This window comes from Coturnix japonica, chromosome 4, assembly GCF_054131305.1.
Source record: "Coturnix japonica strain WE chromosome 4, WE-NBRP24, whole genome shotgun sequence".
In the NCBI taxonomy this organism is placed as follows: domain Eukaryota; kingdom Metazoa; phylum Chordata; class Aves; order Galliformes; family Phasianidae; genus Coturnix; species Coturnix japonica.
In genome coordinates, this window is record NC_140666.1 from 70758567 (window position 1) to 70778793 (window position 20227).

General features: G+C 39.5%; 1 protein-coding gene across 12 annotated transcripts in view; it reads right to left on the reverse strand.

The window, feature by feature from the left end:
- Window positions 1-5225: 5225 nt before the first annotated feature.
- Window positions 5226-20227, reverse strand: part of N4BP2 (NEDD4 binding protein 2) — a 50523-nt gene continuing 35521 nt past the window's right edge. For 10 of the 12 annotated variants that reach the window (XM_085547237.1, XM_015862382.3, XM_085547239.1 and 7 more), the window contains 9 exons: window positions 19809-19894; window positions 19068-19110; window positions 18028-18209; window positions 16596-16714; window positions 15118-15253; window positions 14806-14991; window positions 12320-12488; window positions 10396-10519; window positions 5226-9615 (listed from right to left, as the gene is read on the reverse strand). In XM_085547237.1, the coding sequence (XP_085403363.1) occupies window positions 9570-9615; window positions 10396-10519; window positions 12320-12488; window positions 14806-14991; window positions 15118-15253; window positions 16596-16714; window positions 18028-18209; window positions 19068-19110; window positions 19809-19894 (1091 nt within the window). In that variant the 3' untranslated portion in view covers window positions 5226-9569. Of the gene's footprint in view, window positions 9616-10395; window positions 10520-12319; window positions 12489-14805; window positions 14992-15117; window positions 15254-16595; window positions 16715-18027; window positions 18274-19067; window positions 19111-19808; window positions 19895-20227 lie in introns of those variants that run through there. The other 2 variants (XR_001555194.3, XM_085547234.1) reach the window with 2 other exon arrangements.

The window sequence follows — 20227 nt, forward strand, 5'->3', positions numbered from 1 at the left end:
CCAAAGGCAGGTTCAGTATTGCAGCCTAAACGATATCTTCTCCTTGAAACTTGCTTTTTTTTGTTGCTGTTGCCTTTCTTGCTTCAGCTTTTCTACCCCTATTCACCCTGTCGTGCTGAGCAACGAAGGGGAACATCTGGCTGTAAGAGAATATTGCTGTTACATCCAAAAATACCTTGCTTCTCCTTTTTTTTATACTCAGTATGAGTCATTAACTGGGACTTTCAGAAACAAACACCTCGTTGTGGAAAATATTTATGGGGGTGGAGTGGAGGGTTGCAAATATATATATGTCTACATTAAAAACTAAGTTGACAGCAAAAAAATGTAGTCTTAAAACTGAAGCAACTGAGGGTTTCAATCATGTAAAACAATATCACCCAGGGCTTTATCATGTTAGACTTGGGCTGATTGACAGTGAAAGGTCACGTTTGTCCCTTAATCCACTGATTTGTTTCTCACTTGGAGAAGGCAGCAGGGTGCAGATTTTGGGAATGGAGCTAAGCAAGCTGCCCTGTCACCTCCGCCTGATTTCATTTTTGGTCTTAGATTTGCTCGGAAAGTAAACCATGACACTCCTGATCCCTGCTGTATTTACCCCTGCAGGCCTTTCTCATCTCCTAGGTGGCCATTAGATTAAATGAAATATATTTTTTTTCTATGCATTTCACCAACATTGTAAACAACATACAAGGCATGTGTACTTGATAATAGAGGGTTTATTATTATTGTTCTTGTTTTTTAAATAATCATTTTCATATGGAAGCATGAAAAATATGCATGGTCAAGGTGCCGGTAGCATGTTTGAAAACCAGGATGCTGTTATTTGCTTTCCCTTGCATTCCTGAGCAGTACAGGGAAGGTCAGGTACGTTGCCTATACGCATTTTAGTATGGGCATATGCATAAATCCTTCCCAGGGACAGGCACACCAAATGAAGGTGGACCTCCTTGCAGCATGGAGGAGCATTTGCAAAGGTTTTTAAAGTATATCTGGAAAAGAAGTGTCTGCAGAATTACTCACTGTCAGGGAACTCCTTCTGAAAGAGGAAATGAAAACGTGGTTTCACAAGAAGAAGCTCCTACATGGAATTAGGTAAGACATATCATGTCATTCATCACTTTGCCTTGATGAGTTTAAGCTTTGGTTTCTACAGAAGCTAACAGCATTATTAAACACCCCTCAGATCTGTGTTATAGTGACATAGTTTGAAGCATATAGTGATGAAACAGAACCCAAACTCCAGCACGAGGCTCTCAGTTCATCTCTCAACTCCTCCCAGGGCTCTGTTTCTTCCTTGTGATGTCAGTAGATGTGATGCAGGTCTGGAGCAGAAGGAGGGTCATCGTGCTGCTGGGAAGGGAAGCTCTGCTCCAGTAGATCCAGTCTCCTTTCAAGGTGAGCCCATACACTTGTGTAGCTGTGATGAACAGAGATTACCCTGCTTCTTGACCCCGCTGTTTCTGGTGGTCCTAACACCAGCCTTACAATTTGCTACCTTTGTATCTTTTCCCCTTTGAACAGATTTGTTATTTCTCTGGAATATTTCTCTTGATATCCAGCTGCCAGCAGCACGCACCACTAACATTTACACCCTTTGCTTTCTTGTTATCTGACAAGCAGAAACAGCGCAATAACTTCCTAGAACTATTCTTCCTGTGACAGCAGCAGGGAAGTGGTGATCAGGACGATGCATGAGAAGTGCTTTCCTTTAGAGTAACTGCACTTCCCCTTTCTTAAAACTGAAACCTGCTTAGGTGCCAAGCTAAAGGTTACTTAATTCTACCAGCTCTCACCCTGAGACGGCCTAGTGTGAAAGCAATCACATCACTTCCCCAAAACTCAATATTCTTCCCCAAAATCAGGTGTGCATCCTAATTCCCCAGATAGTCATCAGCCGACTAATAGAACAAGGCATCTCTTATGCCTGACACACAACTCATAACTGCATTTATACGAGGTTCATATGAGGCACTTGCAGCCCACAGAAGAGCAAAGCAGAGGCCACGGGCTTCAGGCCCAGGCCAGTTGGTAAACGCTTCCACACGCAATGTGGTGTGCGAGCCCCAATCTGTTTCTGCAAACTATCCAGCTAGTGTCATGCTCCCTCTCCCCAGGGACATCTCAACTTCCCTCCTGCCTGGGTTTAGCACAGTGATCCCAGTGGCTCTGATGAAACCACAGGGGAAGCTCCAGCAGTTTTCCTTGTGAAATCGCACCCAGCCTGAAGGATTTTGAGGCCTCAGAGCCCTGTTGGCTTTCTGCTCTCTCCACCCTGAACCTGCCCAAGGGCCACACCGCTCAGGTGCTTTACCGACAAGGAAAGCAGAGAAAGGAAGTATCGTCAGAGGTCAGGAGTTCTGAGGAAACACTTGTTCCTCCTTTCATTCTTCATGGAAAGAAGAAGAGGTCTGTCATGCCTGGGAGCTCCCCAGCCTCTGCACTGCATGGGCACCCAGCAGAATGTAGCACAAAGCAGCTGTCAGACGGAGCTAGCATCCAACAAGACAAGTACGTTTTGCACAAAGGAAGTATTTTGGCATCAAGTTTCTATTGCCTGGCCTAGGCTGAAAGCCCCCATTTCCCTCCTGCTCTCCCCTCCCTTGCTGGGGCCATTTCATTCTTGTGCCTCTCATTTTGGAGGATGCTGGTAACAACTGGTAGAGAAAGCATTCCATATTAACCTCCAGTGTGCTCTTCCTACAAAGAAGGCAAACGATCTCCTGGTCTGCATTAGGCAGAGAACAGCCAGCAGGCTGAGGGAAATGATCCTTTCCCTCTGCTCAGCACTGATTAGGCCACACCTGCATTTCTGGGTCCAGCTCTGGGCTCCACAGAACATGAGAGATATGGACATACTGGACAGACCCCAGCAAAGGGCCGCAAAGATGATGAAGGCACAAGACCACTGTATGATGAGAGGCTCAGAGAGCTGGAACTGTTCAGCATGGGACAGAGAATGCTCAGGGGAGATCTCATCAATGTCTGTGTATATGTGAGGAGTGGGTACAGAGGGAATGGTGCCAGGCTCTTTTCAGTGGTGCAGTGGGCAGGTCAAGTGTCTCTTGAGACATCTGAAAAGCATTTCTTCTCACAAGGAGCACACAAACCTGGTTTTCGGCCCAGCACCATTACAGAGGATACAATGCAGTCTAGGGAGGAAAGCAAGACGGTGGCTTTTGTCCTGAGCTCACCAGCCTGCTCAGTCCTTTCTGTTTTTGCAGGCAGGGTTAAAAGTTAATGTGAACTTAATTCATGCTTTAAGATGATGGTTTAGGTATATCAGCACTGCACTGTGGGAGCTGGAGGAAGGAGGCTGCCATCTCCATGCCATGTGAAAGTCACCCAAGCTATAGGAAAAGGTGAACTTCTATCTGGCAGTAACTGATTAGAAGCCACAGTCAGCCCAGCCAGGCTCCAGAAAGTCTAACAGAACCAAGAGGACTCTTCTCCATGACAGTTTTCTCTACCACCAGCAGCACCTGCAGCTACACAGGGCTGCATCAAACAGCAAGTAATTCTCACGACAGTCTGAGCAGACTGATCGCTGTTTGTCCAAGCCACCAGACAACCTTCAAAGAGCAACATGTGGCAGCAGCAGGAGAAAACCTCACGTTATCACTCATCAAATCTAAGTGCAAAATGCACTTTTGTCTCGCCTGCCTTTAGCACAGAGCAGCAATAACATTTTGAAAACAAACCCTACCCCACCCATAGGGAAAGAAAGAAAAAAGTCACCAACACTGAATACTGTAGTCTCCTTTTGAGGGGAAAAAAATGAATAGCACGTGACATGTAGTAACATCCTCTTGCACACTCCACAGAGAAACAACAGCCCTGGTAGGGGCACAGTAACGATGTCACCACCACTCCATGTCATTGGTAAGGGCACCACCTATTGTTGAGATCTCTGACATGTTCCACCAGCAGACACCACCTTTAATGATTTGAGGTGACATTTTCCATCTGCCTCAAAAAATGCATTTCTTGCTAGACTTCAATGGTTAGCGATAGTGTTCAACCATTTCCATAAGTTGGGATAACTCAAAATATGGCACCTCTCACACTTAAAAAGGGAGAAGGCTTTTCAGAATCCAAGGAGTGCAAACAAGGAGAAAACTCCCAGCTGTGAGCAGAGGAGCTCAGGGCTGGCCCAGCACAACAAGGAAATGAAAGCACAGCCAAAGCAGGAGCTGTCAGATCAGTGCAGGCTGTTGTAGCAAGGATGGGAGTCAAGCTGTGAGTCCGCATGGGGCACTGCAAACAAAAAACTCTCCAGAGAAGGCGAGTCCAGGATCAACTCCCACTTTGAAACACTGCAGCTTGAGGGGCCAATCTCCAACATGGATCTGGCTGCCAGGAAAAGGAGTCTGTAAGTGATGACCAAAACCCAATCAGACACTCACTGAGGCTGCAGTGCAGTGGTTATGGCTCAAAATCAGCTGTCAGAGCTAAGCTAGCATTTACCAAGTTTTCACATTTCCAAATCGTGCTTTCGGTGTTCTCTTCAGTTTAGAAGGGCTTCCTATGCAAATGCACAAAGCTGGCCTGTTCCAGCACTGTACCCAGGCTATGAGACAACAAAGTCACAGGACCGACTCTGCAGGAGTTAACTCATGCCAACATCAGATTTCCCCACCTCAGGTAATAAAATACGTAGGACTTGTGCCAGCACTTTGCTCTCAGGTCTTTCCAACTCTTCCAGAAGCACAATATAGCAATATCTGCACAAAATGGCTTTGGGAAAAGCCAGGCGTATGAGCTCTGAATTCATGATTGCACAGCAATTGTTTTCCTCAGGATCTGACCAATGATTTCCTGTGAGCAAAGGGTTCTCATCAAATGAGCTCTATCCAGAACACCATCCTCCACTAAAAACCCATCTGTATAGCACTCAGACCTGCCCCTCCTTTGACTTAGGCCACCACCTTCATCTCCCACAAAACACTTCCATCTCTTCAGCTACTTCAGGCAAAATAATAAATAAATCCTAAAACCACAACCCTTATTTTCAGTAACATGAGCATTCGGCTCCCACTCACATCACTTAAAATCAGGCCACAAATCTGTTCCTCTCTATGCCTGCAGATGGTCGCTTTCTCTCTCTACAGATGGCACCCTGAAGTTGGGACAAGTGGCTTCCATGCAGGACTCCAAGTCTATTATTTGACAAAATCTGATAAAAGCCGAAATGCGTTCTCCCAAGGAAAGACAGAAGGCTGCACTTGTGGCAAAAATCCTTTATTAAACTAGATTTTGTAAATTCCTTTTCACATTAGAAATTCTAAATGCAATTACAAAATTGTGTTTCAGTAGAAAAAAAGATGAAAATTACAGTTAACAGCAAAATTACAACTTTATACAATTAAAAAAATCTATGTTTTTTTTTTTCTCTCTTAAATTTCATTTTAAAAATAGACATTGATATCTTCCAATGTACTGGTCCTGACAGCTTTGACCCCTGGTAGCTACCAGAATACTCTTGTCTTTTCACATGCATATTCACATAGAGTCACGTAGTACTCAGCATACTTCAGTTAGTTGAAGTAGCATTCAAATAGCATTATCAGTTGGGTTTTCACCATTTGAAACACCATTTGTGTTAATTTCGACACACAGGCATCGTGGTAACAAACATTTCTTTTTCAGTGCTTGTACTCTGTCCTCTTCCTCCCTCTGTGAAGAGGGCAATGCTACTCTGTAAACGTGAAATGCATTTGAAGACATGACCATGAGCAACATGAAGTCCACGTATGATTTATCACAGTACAATTACTATGATCTTTCATGGCTATCATCGACAATAAAAACTGTCCTCTTACTTACTAGACATTTTGTGGCAAGACTAAGTAACGATTTGGTTACTCTTCATCTGCTCATGTTAGAACACATGTTCTGCTAAACATGTGAAGATCTTTCCTGACTCTCTACATACAACCAACCAGGTTAAACAAGGGCATCTGCATTGCTACAATGAAGACTTCCATGTCACAATGGTTCCCAATAGCCACAAAAAATGCCAGTTACATTTTGCCTGAGGTGTCCTTCAGCAGGCCTATAAAAAACCACTAAGTTTAAACAAGATTATACCACGTATGATTAAAAACAAAACCCAAGTTTATCCTAGCAATATCAAGGTATTGTTTAAAAATCACTTCTGCCCCACTGCTTTCGTGACCAATGGAAATATACTTCCAAACACTTGCACCACTTTGGAGAATAACAATCTCCATTGCACATAGGAACTTATTCTTCCGTCCTTCCTCCTTTTCTTTCTTTACTGTAGGGCTACACATCAGTGCTACAGCACTGAATTGAATTTTGCATGAACAATTTGAGAATCATCCTATATTAAAATCAGAAGTAAGCATTAAAATGTTTCATAGAAGAAGAAACCAAGTCACATCAGAGGTGAGCAGCCATTGCAACCACATGCTGCTGAGTAGATTAACAAGTGGCACACAACACAGGCATTTGAAAAGTCGCGCGTTATTTCAGAGTGCTGGTGGCCATACGACTAAGTGCTACCTGGGTTACAAATACAAAATGCACAATATTCACAACGTGCCTCATGACTCGCACTGATGCAACTGCAAAAGACGTCAGAAAGGCTGGAAGTCTAGAACATAACCTCTTTTCAAATGTCGTTTTCAAACATCCCTATCTTAAATAATTCATACTGCTATAAGGTAGTAATCCTATTATAAAAAACAGTTGAAGAAACACAAGAATTCCAGTGTGTTTTTCTGGATAGTTTGGCAAGAACTAAGAATCTTCATGCTTTCAAATAATAGAACCCTACTTTCTCTCCCTGCACTGATCTGCTGCTCCATTCCATATCCTATTCAGTAAAGCTTCTAAGCACACAAACTCCTACAGATGAAAACAGCTGAGCTCATCATCTTTCCCCTGAATCGGCAGGGCAATGCCTCGTGTCAAGCTGCTGAAGCTGATAGAGGTTTTGTCTATAATTTTAATAAAAGCAAGACTGCTTCTGCCTCTTACAAGATTAAAACACAGTTTTCATCTAAATTCAGCCTGAGACCAACAAGTTATAATTAGGCAAACAACCAGCTTGTAGGAAGGTAGGGTATCCAAAGTACCTCAGGCCTGTACTCAAAGGCACAAGGGACAGAGATAAAGAAAGAGAAGCATTCCAAGCTGCTCCAGCTCTGCTCTTCTCCACTGCCTGACTAGGAGAAAAGCTCTCCTAGTAGGGTGTGGAGCATAGGTTTTGCCTTGCACATTTTTAACCCTATTTGGTTAAACACATAAAGAGAGAAAATAATGAGAAAATCTGTGGGTGCACCTTCCATAGACTTTTTTAACTGTAATCTCTTTCACACAATGTTGTTTTTCCTCTTTTTATTTTGTTAATCTTACAGCAGCAGGCTCAAGAAAAGCTCAGAAAGTGGCACTTCAAGAGGACCCTGAGCCCACTAGGTTGGGCATTTTCTGGGTGAGAACCAGGTGCAGTTGCCAGCAGGAGAAAAGCTGTGCTTCTCACCTCCAGGTTAAGTGTATCAACAACTAGGCTAAGATGAACAGATGGACAAGGCAACAACTCCTGCTCATCTTCTGAACCAAAATCTAAGCTGTCTTTGTCCGTGCCACAATGGCGTAAATGTGCTGAGTGCCCCTCCCAACACAACCAGCAGTGTAAGCATTTCTCTGGGTACAAGCTCACATACACTATAACTTTGGTGCCTAGCAGTTCAACACTGACACTTCTAAGCATAAACTGAGACCTTTGCTGGGTAACTCAAGGCAACCAGCAGAGACTATGCTGCAAAGATGTGCCCCAGAGAGCCACATCTCCACCCAGTACAAAAAGCAGTAGTAAGGAAAATGTGCTCAAAAATAGAAGGAACTTTCTTTGTCCAGAAGAACGATCCTAGCTCCATGTAGACATTTCAGATGTCTGCAGCCCCAGAGCCTGAAAGATGCATCAGTTTCTCATTCTAGGCAGTCAGAGAGGATGGAGCACAGGCTTCACCTCACAGGTGCAGTAGCGTAAACAACCCTGCTAGCGTTCTTTGGGGAGCCCAAATATTTTGTATTTCAAACACTGCTTAACAGTGTATCTCAACAAGGAGAAGGGGCATGAATGAATAAAGTACCCACAAAAAACATAAAACTTATTACTTTAAACAATTATTCCAGTAAGAAACTGTTTGATTAAATGTTACTCAAGCTATTCTTGCATTTAAAATCACCAAAAAAGATTATTGTATCTATTAAAGCATGACAAACTCATTTTTTTGATCTATCACACACTGCATTCACTGCGTATCTATTACAGTAAATACAGTAGTAAATTCAGTAAGTTTCATGTCTTTCCATTTGTCAGCAACACATTTTGCAATGAAACCTATTTCTGTGCACAGCTTTTCTCACAGAAGTTCCTTGCTTATGCTACCCATGCACACAAATGGCAGAACTTGCACACACATGGATTCGTACAGAAATTCCACGTGCATGAAGTTCCTGGATAAGATTTACAGAGAAATTATTATAAAAATGAAAAACTCTATTAATCTTTAACCTATTCATACTATTCCTAATACACAACTCATATCCGTTCTTAAAAACAAAGCTTTACGTTAGGAAACAAACAAACAAAAAGCAAACAAAAAATAAAACCAACTGGTTTAATACATTCCTATGCCCTTCAGAAAGCAAAGGTGTAAGATGTAATTCATTGTAGAAGGTGAAATGAAAAAAGGCTGCAACTGCTTATTGAAAATCCATGCCAAAGTACAGGTGTTTCTGTTTATTGGGGTTTTTTAGTCTTTGGGTTGTTGTTGGTTTTTGTGGCTCAATTTTGTGTTTCTGTTTTTAAAGCACAGGTAGATTCAAGATGCAACACCACCATGAACAGAGTACCTTTCATATCTTCTTCAAGACGGGCAATTATTCCTGTATTTTTAACATCAAATTGAACGTGAATGTTACATTTTAAATGTCTCAAAGATAAACTGACTTTCCACAAGTAAATTACCAAAGTTAATATGCACAGAATTAAGACATCACTATTAAATACCTGTAAAATGAAACAGTACCATTCAGTGGTAACAGGATTTGAAATAGCAATAGTTGCTGAGTTCCCACCTCTCCTTTGCTATTCAGAAGGATTTTGCATAAAGTTCTGAATCACAAAATAGCTGTACAGGGTCCTATGCTCCCCAAACACTGAAATAGCTGAAATTTAAATGGGTGAAGTGAGAGTTATGGACTGAGTAAGCCAAGAAGGCTGCCGAATCTAAAAATTGTACTTCAACTTCCTTCAAAAACATTATAAAATCCTCATCAGAATTTTTAATCCGCATGATGAAGACTTCAAATCCTGACTTTTTTTCTCTCTTGTAATATATATAAAAAAAGATTTATCGCACCAGAAAACATTCTTGGAAACAAACTGACATACAAGACCATTTGCCGCAAATTGAGACCACTTCTAATAAATACCATCCTTTAAAACAGATTAGAAAATATTATTGCAGTTGTTCAGAAAGTTTTTAGCTGTAATCCAACATCTCATTTGTTATGTTCCTCTTCCCATTAACCCTTCAATTCAGCATGACTTTCAGGCAGCCTGGCTTTATTTCTGCAAACCTGCAAAAGAAGAAAAGATGAAGTTTTGACATGAAAGCAACATCCAATGTCACATCTCTAAGCCACCATCAAACATATGGAAAGCATTACAGTGCTCAGTCAAGTAAGAGAGCATGTCAGGAGATCATCATCATATCCTGTGGATGTGACAGTAAAGGTGGATTTTATAGGGTCTGGAGAGGCAAAGAGCTGGAGACAGCAGGAACTGGGAGTAAGAGTTCAGAAAAGAGAAAAGGTCGACAAGTATTCTTGGTTATATTCATTCTGCTTCTCTTTTCAAAATGCTTTTTCTCTCTTGTATTGTGTAGAAAGTGAGCGGGAAACGGGAAGAGAAGTCTCTGCTCCAAGTCCCACCTTCACAGTCACCTTCATATATACTCCCATACAGAAAAGGCAGCAAACACACTGACAGTAACACCAGATTTGCTAAATTGCTGTCTCATACAAGTTGAGAGCTGAAGCATATGTTGGAGACCAATATAAAGGATGATTAACAACTGTTCACATTAAAAAGCCAGTGACCTTAAATGGAAAGAGGCAATTAAACTGCGCTTAGACAACTCATAGTGTTTTCACTTATGTCAGAAGAAAGGATCTCAGATTTAATCTGTATCCATTATATCAGTTTTGAGCTGTAAAATTGTATTGGTCTTATGAAACAGAAGACAGGCATCAATCAATTTCGTAGCTCAGCAGTACACTAAAACAGGCCAATTTTCAGTTAGTTAAATGTGGGATAAGAAAAAACAAAAGTCCCACTAACAAAAAATCTAAACTCACCTGAAGTTGTGGCTGTTGAGGTATCTGATAGCTGCTGGTTTGATGCGCGCAACTCCTCCCTGACTATGGCTTCCTCTTCCCGTGATAACACAGAGATAAGGTTTACCACCAGACTGTTGATACTCTGTAATAGCAGGCACAGTAACAGTTAAAATTTACTCTCTGCAGAGACTTGGTGTTCAGTACAACCTTCTCATCTCTATTTTTCTGAAAACTTTTACCAGTGATCTACAACTTTGTTTTCTCATGCTGAACAATGCGCCATTCATATAAAAGTAGTTACCCTTCTTCTGAAAAAGATACTCAGAAAAATAAATACATATATATTTATATGTATATATAAAGCTTTGTTATATAGTATACGTACTATATACTTTGGTATATACATATATAACAAAGCTTTTTAAGTCTAGATTGCTCACAATATGCAATGTGATCATCAGAAGATCCTTCAAATTCCACAGCAGCTTTACTGGTTTTACCATCTACTCTTCACTTGGGATTTATAACCTTTGGGAATAGAATTAATTTTAAAAGGAGGATGTTATATACTTTTTTAAAGTGACAATAACACGAATAAAGAAATCACATGTTAGTGGATATATAAAGGAAAAAGATGGAAAACATAAATGCAAGCAGTTTTCGGACTATTACATCATGCTGTAATTTCTGCTGTGTTGCAGCACATGATTTAATAGATCAGCACATGACCCTGTCAGGTGTGGTTCATATCCTACAGATAACATCTGCCCAAATTGATGGAAGTTTATAAGAGAGGAAATAAAATATAAATGAAGTTGTACTCTCACAACCATCAAAATCTGTCAGTTAAAGATGATCACAGGATATTTTTCCTAAACTTTTATTTTGCTTTTTGTATTTGTTTGCAGTTAATTGTGGCAGCACTAAGTGCCCTGTTTAGATCCCTCTCCTATGTATGTAAGAAAACATGAATTTTTTTTCAATAACTGGGTGAACAAGAAGCCCCTCCCACCATTCCCAAACTCCTGATGTCAGTGTAGCTTCAGGAAATTAAACTTACAGCATGAGACTGTAGCTTAAAGCAAACAAATGTTCTACTCCTAAAACAAGATAATGTAATTTGATTAGCTCTGACTGAACATCTTACTCCCTGTTGAACACTTGTAATTTTTTGTTTCCACTCCATGAAGTAGCTGTCATAAAAAAGTTTTGTGCAGCGGTAACTTGCACAAGAAACAGTTCATCCAAAAGCAAAACCAATACACGTAAATTTGTAAGATAAAATAATAATACAGAAAATGTCCTTTTACAGCAAGAACATTCGTGAAGTACTTCTCTTCACTGGGAGACAAAACAAGCCCTCAAGCAAAGCTACACATGACACTTACGGAAGCAGCATTTTTCTGATCTCAAGATTCTGCTGACAAATTTATACAACACTTATCAAAAGACAGCTTTAAACTACACACCTTCATGTGAAAGCTGAAGACAATATAAACATGGTGCTTACAATTGCTACACAGTGATTTTTTTTAAAATTTTTTTAAAGAGCATGAAAGTTTCCAACGAAGCGATGCAAATATGACACAAATATTTGTATTATCATCTCTGTTAAAAAAGCCTTAAGGGAAAGATCAAATCTTCAACAGATCAAGTCTTCAATAAAAAAATATAACAGAGAATAACACAGGAGCAAACGATTTACAAACAAGTACAAAAGCACTGGGGGAGGATAGCACCATTGAGCAAAAATAATCATTGCCTTGCCAAGGAAAACAATTTCCATGGGGGAATTTTGAAAAGAAAATTAAACAAAAGGCAGCTGCTTTCACATTTTGCTGAATTACAACTGGACCCTTTGTTACTGTTGTATATAATGATTTCTTAGTGGTGACCGTGGAGAATAATCTTTAAGAGACAAGAATTATTAGCTTTTTCCTACCGTTGCTTTTTTCCTGCAGCACTCTGGACAGCTGATTCACAGCTTCATCCACATGGAGCCCATGCAGATCCAACACATTCAGAGGCAGCAAGGAAGTATTTACGCTTTCAAAGATTCGCGCAGCAGCAGCGTGGTTGGCTTCTTTCATCTTCTGCTCATGAAGGCGACCCTTTATTCAAACGTACATGGAGAATATTACAGTCTGAGACATGATTTAAGCTCTACGTTGGTAGTTGGCTTCACAACAACAGTACTGACAGGGTGCTTTTAATCTCACAGTTTGAAGTACTGAAGTTCATAAGCACAACACGATTCCTAGAAGAAGCTCAGTGAGATCTACCTACCCACAAGGAGATTTCATAAAGTTTGTTTGCAGGAAACTGCTCAAAGCTGGCAAAAAGAAGAAACCATAAACAGAAGCTCCATGAGAAAGGGAAAAAGCTAGAGAAGATACAAGAATATAAAATCATTACATGAGCTAAAAAGTCACACTTTGTGCCAACTGTCAGATTTATTATCCTAACAATTTTACTTTTTCCTACTGCATTTTACTTTCTGAAAGTACTTAACAAAAACTTATGAAACAGTACCAAAGAAACTCCCTAATTGCGCAGGGAAACCCTGCTGAGTTATATTTGATGTTAGTTCTTCCGAATGCGTTTCTAAAAATCAGACTCGCCAAGAAGTGCAAAAGTTTGACAAGTTGACTACTGCAACTCCTAATCTTCTTGACATCTTTTATGACTAATGATATCAGTACAGCCTTAACTGGAATTAAGGGCAAGGAGTGGTACGGAATTACTAACACTACACCGTGAACAAGTACCATCTGTTTCTCACAAACCTTGCAGAAATCGTATCTGAGAGACTAAAGTTAACAAATTATGTCTTTGAGGATCTGAAAGCACAATTTGAAATGAAATAAAAGACTTAACTACAGGTACTGGACTGATAAGGGATCAAGAGAACTGAAGTGACAGTCTGTCTTACACTTCCTTAAAATGGATCAACTGAAGTACATTAGTGTCAGACCAGAGATAACAGCCCTATAATTCTCACTTGCAGAGAACTACCAGAACAGGACAAAGCCACCAAACTTAAGTGTTTTGTTTTCATGAATAAAGGTATTTTGGTTTGTCTTCTTATTACCTAAAAGAAAACACATTATAAATTTCCAGACTGTATTTATGATTATGTTTAAGAACAAAAGGAAAGGGAGGACTTTACACAGTGCTCCAAAAGTTATGCCTCCTATTTATTTCCACAGAAACTACAACAGATACAAAGAACGCAATAACACTACTTAATAGAAAAAAATTCTCATCTACAAAACACTACTCTTCAACATAGTCACCACGATGAGCTACACATTTCTGCCAGCTGTGAGCAAAAACCTGCACACTGCACTTGTAAAAATATGTATGGCTGTTCAGAATGTGGTTTGTCCTTCAGGCTGCCACTGCCACTGCTAAAGAGCACCACCCACTGCCTCACAGTGTTCATATCCACTGTGAACATCACTGTTTCCATTAAGGTTCAGCAAGTGTCGACAAATGTCAGTGAATGCAATTTTTTTCACTTGGAAAAATTCAATGACTCATCTCTGCTTCACACGCACCTCCATGTCAGAGGCCCTTTTGCCAGACTGCCTCTCTGCTGTCATCTGTTGCATCACATGTAACATAATATTGGTGGGAAGGTTCAACCATAACACCAATATGTCTCTGATAATGCGAGCCAACACAATAAAAAATAGGAGGCATTACTTTTGGAGCACCCCTAGTGATATATGTTGAGCATTGTGGTTGAATCAAGACTGGATGGCCTGTGCTCCACAGCCAGAGTTTACAACACTGATCAGCAGAAGATCTATGCTTCAGAAAACAGATGAATAGCAAAAAGTATGGCACACCATACTACACTATCCTGATTGGAAAACAGCTCGTACCCATACAGATATACAAAATAAGGACACAAAGACAGCTGACAGTAATCTTCCAAAGACCTATGAAGGATGAAATAAGCACAATTCCAAGGAAAAAGATCACACCTTAATAATTGTTTGCTTCCTAAAGGTACAAGAGACCTGTCTAGAAACAGTTCCTCACCAGTTAAGAGGAACCCCAGGGACACAAAGAGGATTCAACAGCTAATCTTTATTGCACTCCACATCATGCAGTAGTGAACTCTGACACAAATCTCAGTACTTACGAGTATGCGGATGAGAGAGTAAAATCTATGGAATATTTAGCATATCTAAGCACTTGCATGAGATCTTTCAGGAGGTTTCACACTGAATTTGGTTACATCAGTTTCATGTCAGCATCATTAGTAACGAATGCAAGTTTAAGTGAAAGGTGTTTCTCAAGATACCACAGTAACTGAGCTAATTACCAATGGCAGTAGGCATGACTTTTTTATCCCTTCCAATCCAGTACTTACTAATGACTCTAAACACAGAAAAAAAGCACCATATTTAAGCATACCTGATGTGCATAAAATGCTGCCACAGGCTTCATTCCCATGTGATAGGCCTCCCCAGCCTTTTTCAAACACTCCTTCCTCTTTTGTTGGTGATGAAAAGCTTCTGCTCTGAAGTCATCATACTGTGGATACTCATAATCTTGAAATATTTCACTCAAAACATCATCCTCTTCCTTAGCTTTTCTTGCCTGTAAGAATTTGTAATGTTGAAGCTAAGAATATTTTGCAAGGTGTTTTCATTGATGTGGCTTTGGATACATTTCTAACTGCTATTTGAAATAAATAAGTAAATAAATAAATAATGATAATACCACCTTCTCCCGGTTCTTTGCAGCACTGTATGAAGAAGCAATTTCATTTCGCTGAACACTTTCTTGAGCTATAACTGTTTTTACAGGATCTGCCTCCAGAACACAGTTCAGAAATTGTTCGGTCTGCTCTAAAGAATAGCTGTAAGTGAGAAGGAAAATCTGTGACTTTCCAAAGACATTAACAGCAGGTACTTTTATTAAAATACATATTACATACCTTCATAGTGTTACAGATACAAATGTCTATGAAAATAAAGCACTAGAATAGAATTTTCCAGCTTATTACAAAAAGACTTTGTCAACTTTGTCAAACATACTGCATTACTGGCATCAATGCACAAGCAGTCTTAGACATCTGAGATGCAATTGAGGGGCACTCAAATACAAAAAGGACAATTAGATACTAAAGTAAATTGCATCATATCTTAATAAAACACAGACATCCATTTAGAAGTAAATGCTGCTGTCTGGGCTGCACAAGTTACTTTATCTTAAATCCCCTCTGGACTGCGTTAGATAGCACAAGTTAGCTTAAAACTAGCTCAGTTTTCTGAAACTTAGGCAGGAAAATCCTCGTATTTCCAGTCAATTTTTTGCTAAGAAATTTAACACAGTAAGAATAGAAGATCAGCAGCCATTATGTTTCTAGTAAGCCCCTTTTCTTCTTAATACTCTTCTCACTGTTCAGTAAGCAGACAAGAGGAACATTGGTCAGAAGTAGATTTTAGAGAAAACAACACTATGAAAAAGAATTTCATATGAGAAAAACAAGAGAAATATTTGAGGTGGATAAACAACTTATTTCAAACATTCCACAAGGAAAAGTTTTGATAATAACCTGGGCAAGAGGAAAAACTGACAAACAGGTATCCAAACCTGTGCGGAGAGACAGACATTCAACTGGCCAAGGAGGTAAAAAAAAGTTTCTCATGAAAAGAAGTTCAGTTCACAGAGACTTTAAGGAGGTTGCCACATACACAAGAAATATAATGCAGAAAAGAGAAACAGAATGCAAGCCAAAAGAAATGGAGAGTACTGATTCCTTCATTGGTACTATAGTAACCAGGAAACTACTAGCAGCTAACATCAGACAATAGCAGCTTCCCTCTTGGTCTGGATGCTGTCTGCTGTGCACCTACTGTTACACCCTTCAGCAGTTTATCCCACTTAATTTACACCTCAACTCCAGAGCAAATACACAGTTCCACTAACTGCAGTCAACAGCCAGAGATGTACTGCTCCTGCTGAGTGAAGCCGTCTATTCTTCAAATGAAGAAGTAGGTGTAACAGTTTCTGTACTCTTTAAGACCAGTTACTTCTGCCTTATTTAAATGTACAAAAAAACATGAAATACCAGTTAAAATAATAATAATAAATGCATTAATTTGGAGAACTTTAACTGCTGATATTTAAGACAACAAATGTGTACTATGACGTATTACTGAATAGCAGTTTTACAAAGAACTTTAAAGACTTCTTACTTATTGTCCTTGAAGATATCCATTAAGAAATTTTGATTAATAGTTGGAAACATCTCAAAAAGTTGTTTCTCCTTCAGTTTAGCAGCACAATCTTTTCTAGCCATAGAAGGAACGCGTTTCTATCCAGAAGACAAAGGAATAATATTGCAAAGCTCACAATTAGAACAATGTATAGTAACAGTGGAACCAATCCAGTTATACTGCTATTTCTTAGGATTTCAAACAAAATATTCACTCAGTAGCTATGCAATGACAGCATGTCAGTATCAGCCTGCCACACTGATGTGATGAGAAAAAAGGACAAGTGAGTTGTAGTGCACACCACTGCAGTTCTCTGCAGTCATTTGATGTGACTGAGTTGGAGCTGCCTCATAACTTGGATGATGTGAAAGGGCTACCTCTAGAAGGACTTCCAGTTTAGGAACGTATCTGATGCTAGTCTATCCAGCTCAAATTGAACTTGTAGTAAGTTCACCTTTACTCAGGTATCTGCAGAAAGTGATACTGAGAGGTTGGGATTGAAGTCACGTTTTCCTATAAAACAGAGGAAACAATGTTGTCTTTCTGTAATACTCAGACTGCAGTCAGAAAAAAGCCAAGCTCCTTGAATCCAAACCTGTGGACATCTCATCATCCTTATCAGTAAGCTACATGCATGCATTTAAGGAAAGAATTCACAAACTATTCTTTCAAAACACAGGCTAATAACATCCAAGTCTCTTTATTGGTAGAAAGAAACATTTCTTTCTAGGACAGCTGTGTATCAGAGACAACTACCTGCCTGTTCTGAACTGCCATGCAGTACAGGGCAGTGTTATGTATATGCAAACAAGGCAGCATATGAGAACTGTGTGGAAAATGCAAAACAAAAATCTTTGCAAATCCTGTTATTTTCTGACCAGCCAGTACAGAAAACTGCTTGAGGTTATCCTCAAACACATTAAAATACAAGTCTCATTTGTTAGGAACGCTGTGGGTTCTTAGAAGAAATATTAACAAATTGAATCATTTCTAAATAAACAGTGCAAGAAGCTAATTAAAAAATTGCTGATATTTCTTTCCTATGAAAGGAAACTTCCTATTAAAGTAAAAAGGAGGACACACAAATCTCTCTTTTTAAATGAGCAATGAAAAAACAATTCAATCAAATGCTAACCAGTAGAGTGAAAAGCACCATGATCTGTTTGTGAAACAATCAAATGTTACATTTTAAAAAGGAATTCTAAAAAAAAATAAAAAAATAAAAAAATCAACAAGCATTTACCACAAGCAAATGTCTGTATCACTGCAGTTGATAACACTAATAGGCATGCATTTATCTCTTGAATTCTGGCTGTAACAAGTAGCACAAACATGAGTCACTAAATAAGACATATAGTTTTACCAAAGGTAATGAATCGTATAATCTGTATAAAAAATGTGATATTCATACCAGGTCCTCTCTCTCCTGCATGGCTATTTCTTCAGATATTATTTGTCTGAGAGAAACTTTCTGAGTTCGAGCATTCCAGTGATCCATAAAAGGAAAAACTTCTGATGTTGCCGCTTTTTTAGTCTGCATTTCATTAGATGAGCTTGAAACCCAGTTCGTTCCTTTCTTCTGCGTTTTACTGTCTGCATTTTGAGATAACAGCATTTTTGAATCATTCATATCTATCTGCTGAATCAATGTAGAACCCTCAAAAGCAGTAAAAATGAGGAGACAAGTAAAACAATTAGTTTATTTACACAAGAAAAGTCAAATGAATTAAGATGCTTTCCAGCCTAGATAGAATCATGGAACCACAGAATTGCTCAGGTTGGAAAAGACCTTAAAGCTTATCAAGTCCAACCTCAACCTAACCAAACTACCCTAACTAACAACCCTCCGCTAAATCATGTCCCTGAGTACCACATCCAAACAGTTTCTAAACACGTCCAGAGGTGATGACTCAACCACCTCCCTGGGGAGCATATGCCAGCTCTTAACAACCCTTTTTGTAGGGAAGTTTTTCCTGATACCCCAACCTAAACTTACCCTGGCACAACTTGAGGCCATTTCCCCTCGTCCTATCACCAGTGAGAAGAAACCAACCCCACTCTCTCTGAGCACCTTTCAGATATTGGAAGAGAGCAAGAAGGTCTCCCCTCAGCGTCCTTTTCCCCAGACTAAACAGCCCCAGTTCCCTCAGTGTCTCCTCATAGGGCATATTCTCCAAGTCCTTCATAATCCTTGTTGCCCTTCTTTGAACCTGCTCCAGCACCTCCGTGTCCTTTCTGTACTGAGGTGCCCAAAGCTGAACATAGCATGGGAGATGAGGCCTCACCAATGCCGAGTACAGGGGCAGGATGACTTCCCTAGTCCTGCTCACCACACCATTCCTGATACAAACCAGGATGCCATTGGCCTTCTTGGCCACCTGGGCACAGTGCTGGCTCATTCAGCAGTGGTCTTTGTTGTTTGTTTGTTTTTACAATGAACACACAGCATACCTTCTGCAGACAACTTCCACAATTCATCTCTCCTCTGACGCTTCTAAATGAAAACAGTAAAAACATGACTGTTAATAAGCTATTAACGTAGCAAGTCACATTGGAACTATGCAAGTTTTTGCTTCTAGGCTGATCAACTGTAAAATAATGTTTCACAGTATTTTTCAAAATACTTAAAAAGAAATGTATTTAAGAAAAATATTTTAAAAGTGAAGTTTAAAAGATAAAGATATTTGCTAAAACACAAGCTTTAGAAACATTCCCCACCAGGAACAATTCAGTCTGTAACTAAATAAACCAAACAAAAGCATGTCTGAAAAGAAATCCAAGTTTCATGTGTTTATGTTGGAATGGAGATTAGTGAGCTCTTCAACCAGCATAAATGTAGATGTTTTTACACACAATAGTTCATAAATAACTTCTTGATGTCAAAATGTCATAAGTGATTTTTGGCTAGTGTATGTTTTATCAGCCTTGTATTGCAATTTAACACTATGACCCTTCATTTTCAAGGCTCCTGTTTCATGATGATACACTGGTAAGTTGTAGTCCACCCCTTCAATTGTCTTTCTACAGCTGCAGTGATTATAACATATCCACATACTCCATGCAGTTCACAAAACACAATTGTATTTTATCACTGATCTCACAAAGTTGTTTACATCTTGCGCACACCTTTAGACCAAGACATACAGAAAAATGGCCTGACACAGCATTTCACAACAAAAGAAATCTACCTACCAGAATAGATTCTTTCCATTTTTCATGAATCACTTTTGCCAAATTCATATCAATGTGAACCACACAATCCTCAGCAGTTAGCGATCCTTGTGGAAGAAAGTACATCCATCAGAGCATTCTACAATATCTTATCCAAGCGTTCAAAGTACAGTAGCCTAGTACTTATTAAATGGAATTCCAGAGGTTTTGGACAAATTGTCATTAACAAAAAAAAAAAAAAAAAAAATCAACAAAAAAAAAAATCAACAAAAACACCTTCAGTAACTACCAAGTCTCTAAAAACAAAGGTACGTCATTGAATTCCTCCACACAGAGGAGGTTGCACCCACTGACATTCATTGATACTTGCTGAATATTTATCAAAGAATATATATGTGTGTGTTGAGTGGGTATGCAAGGTAGAAGCAGCCAAACCCACT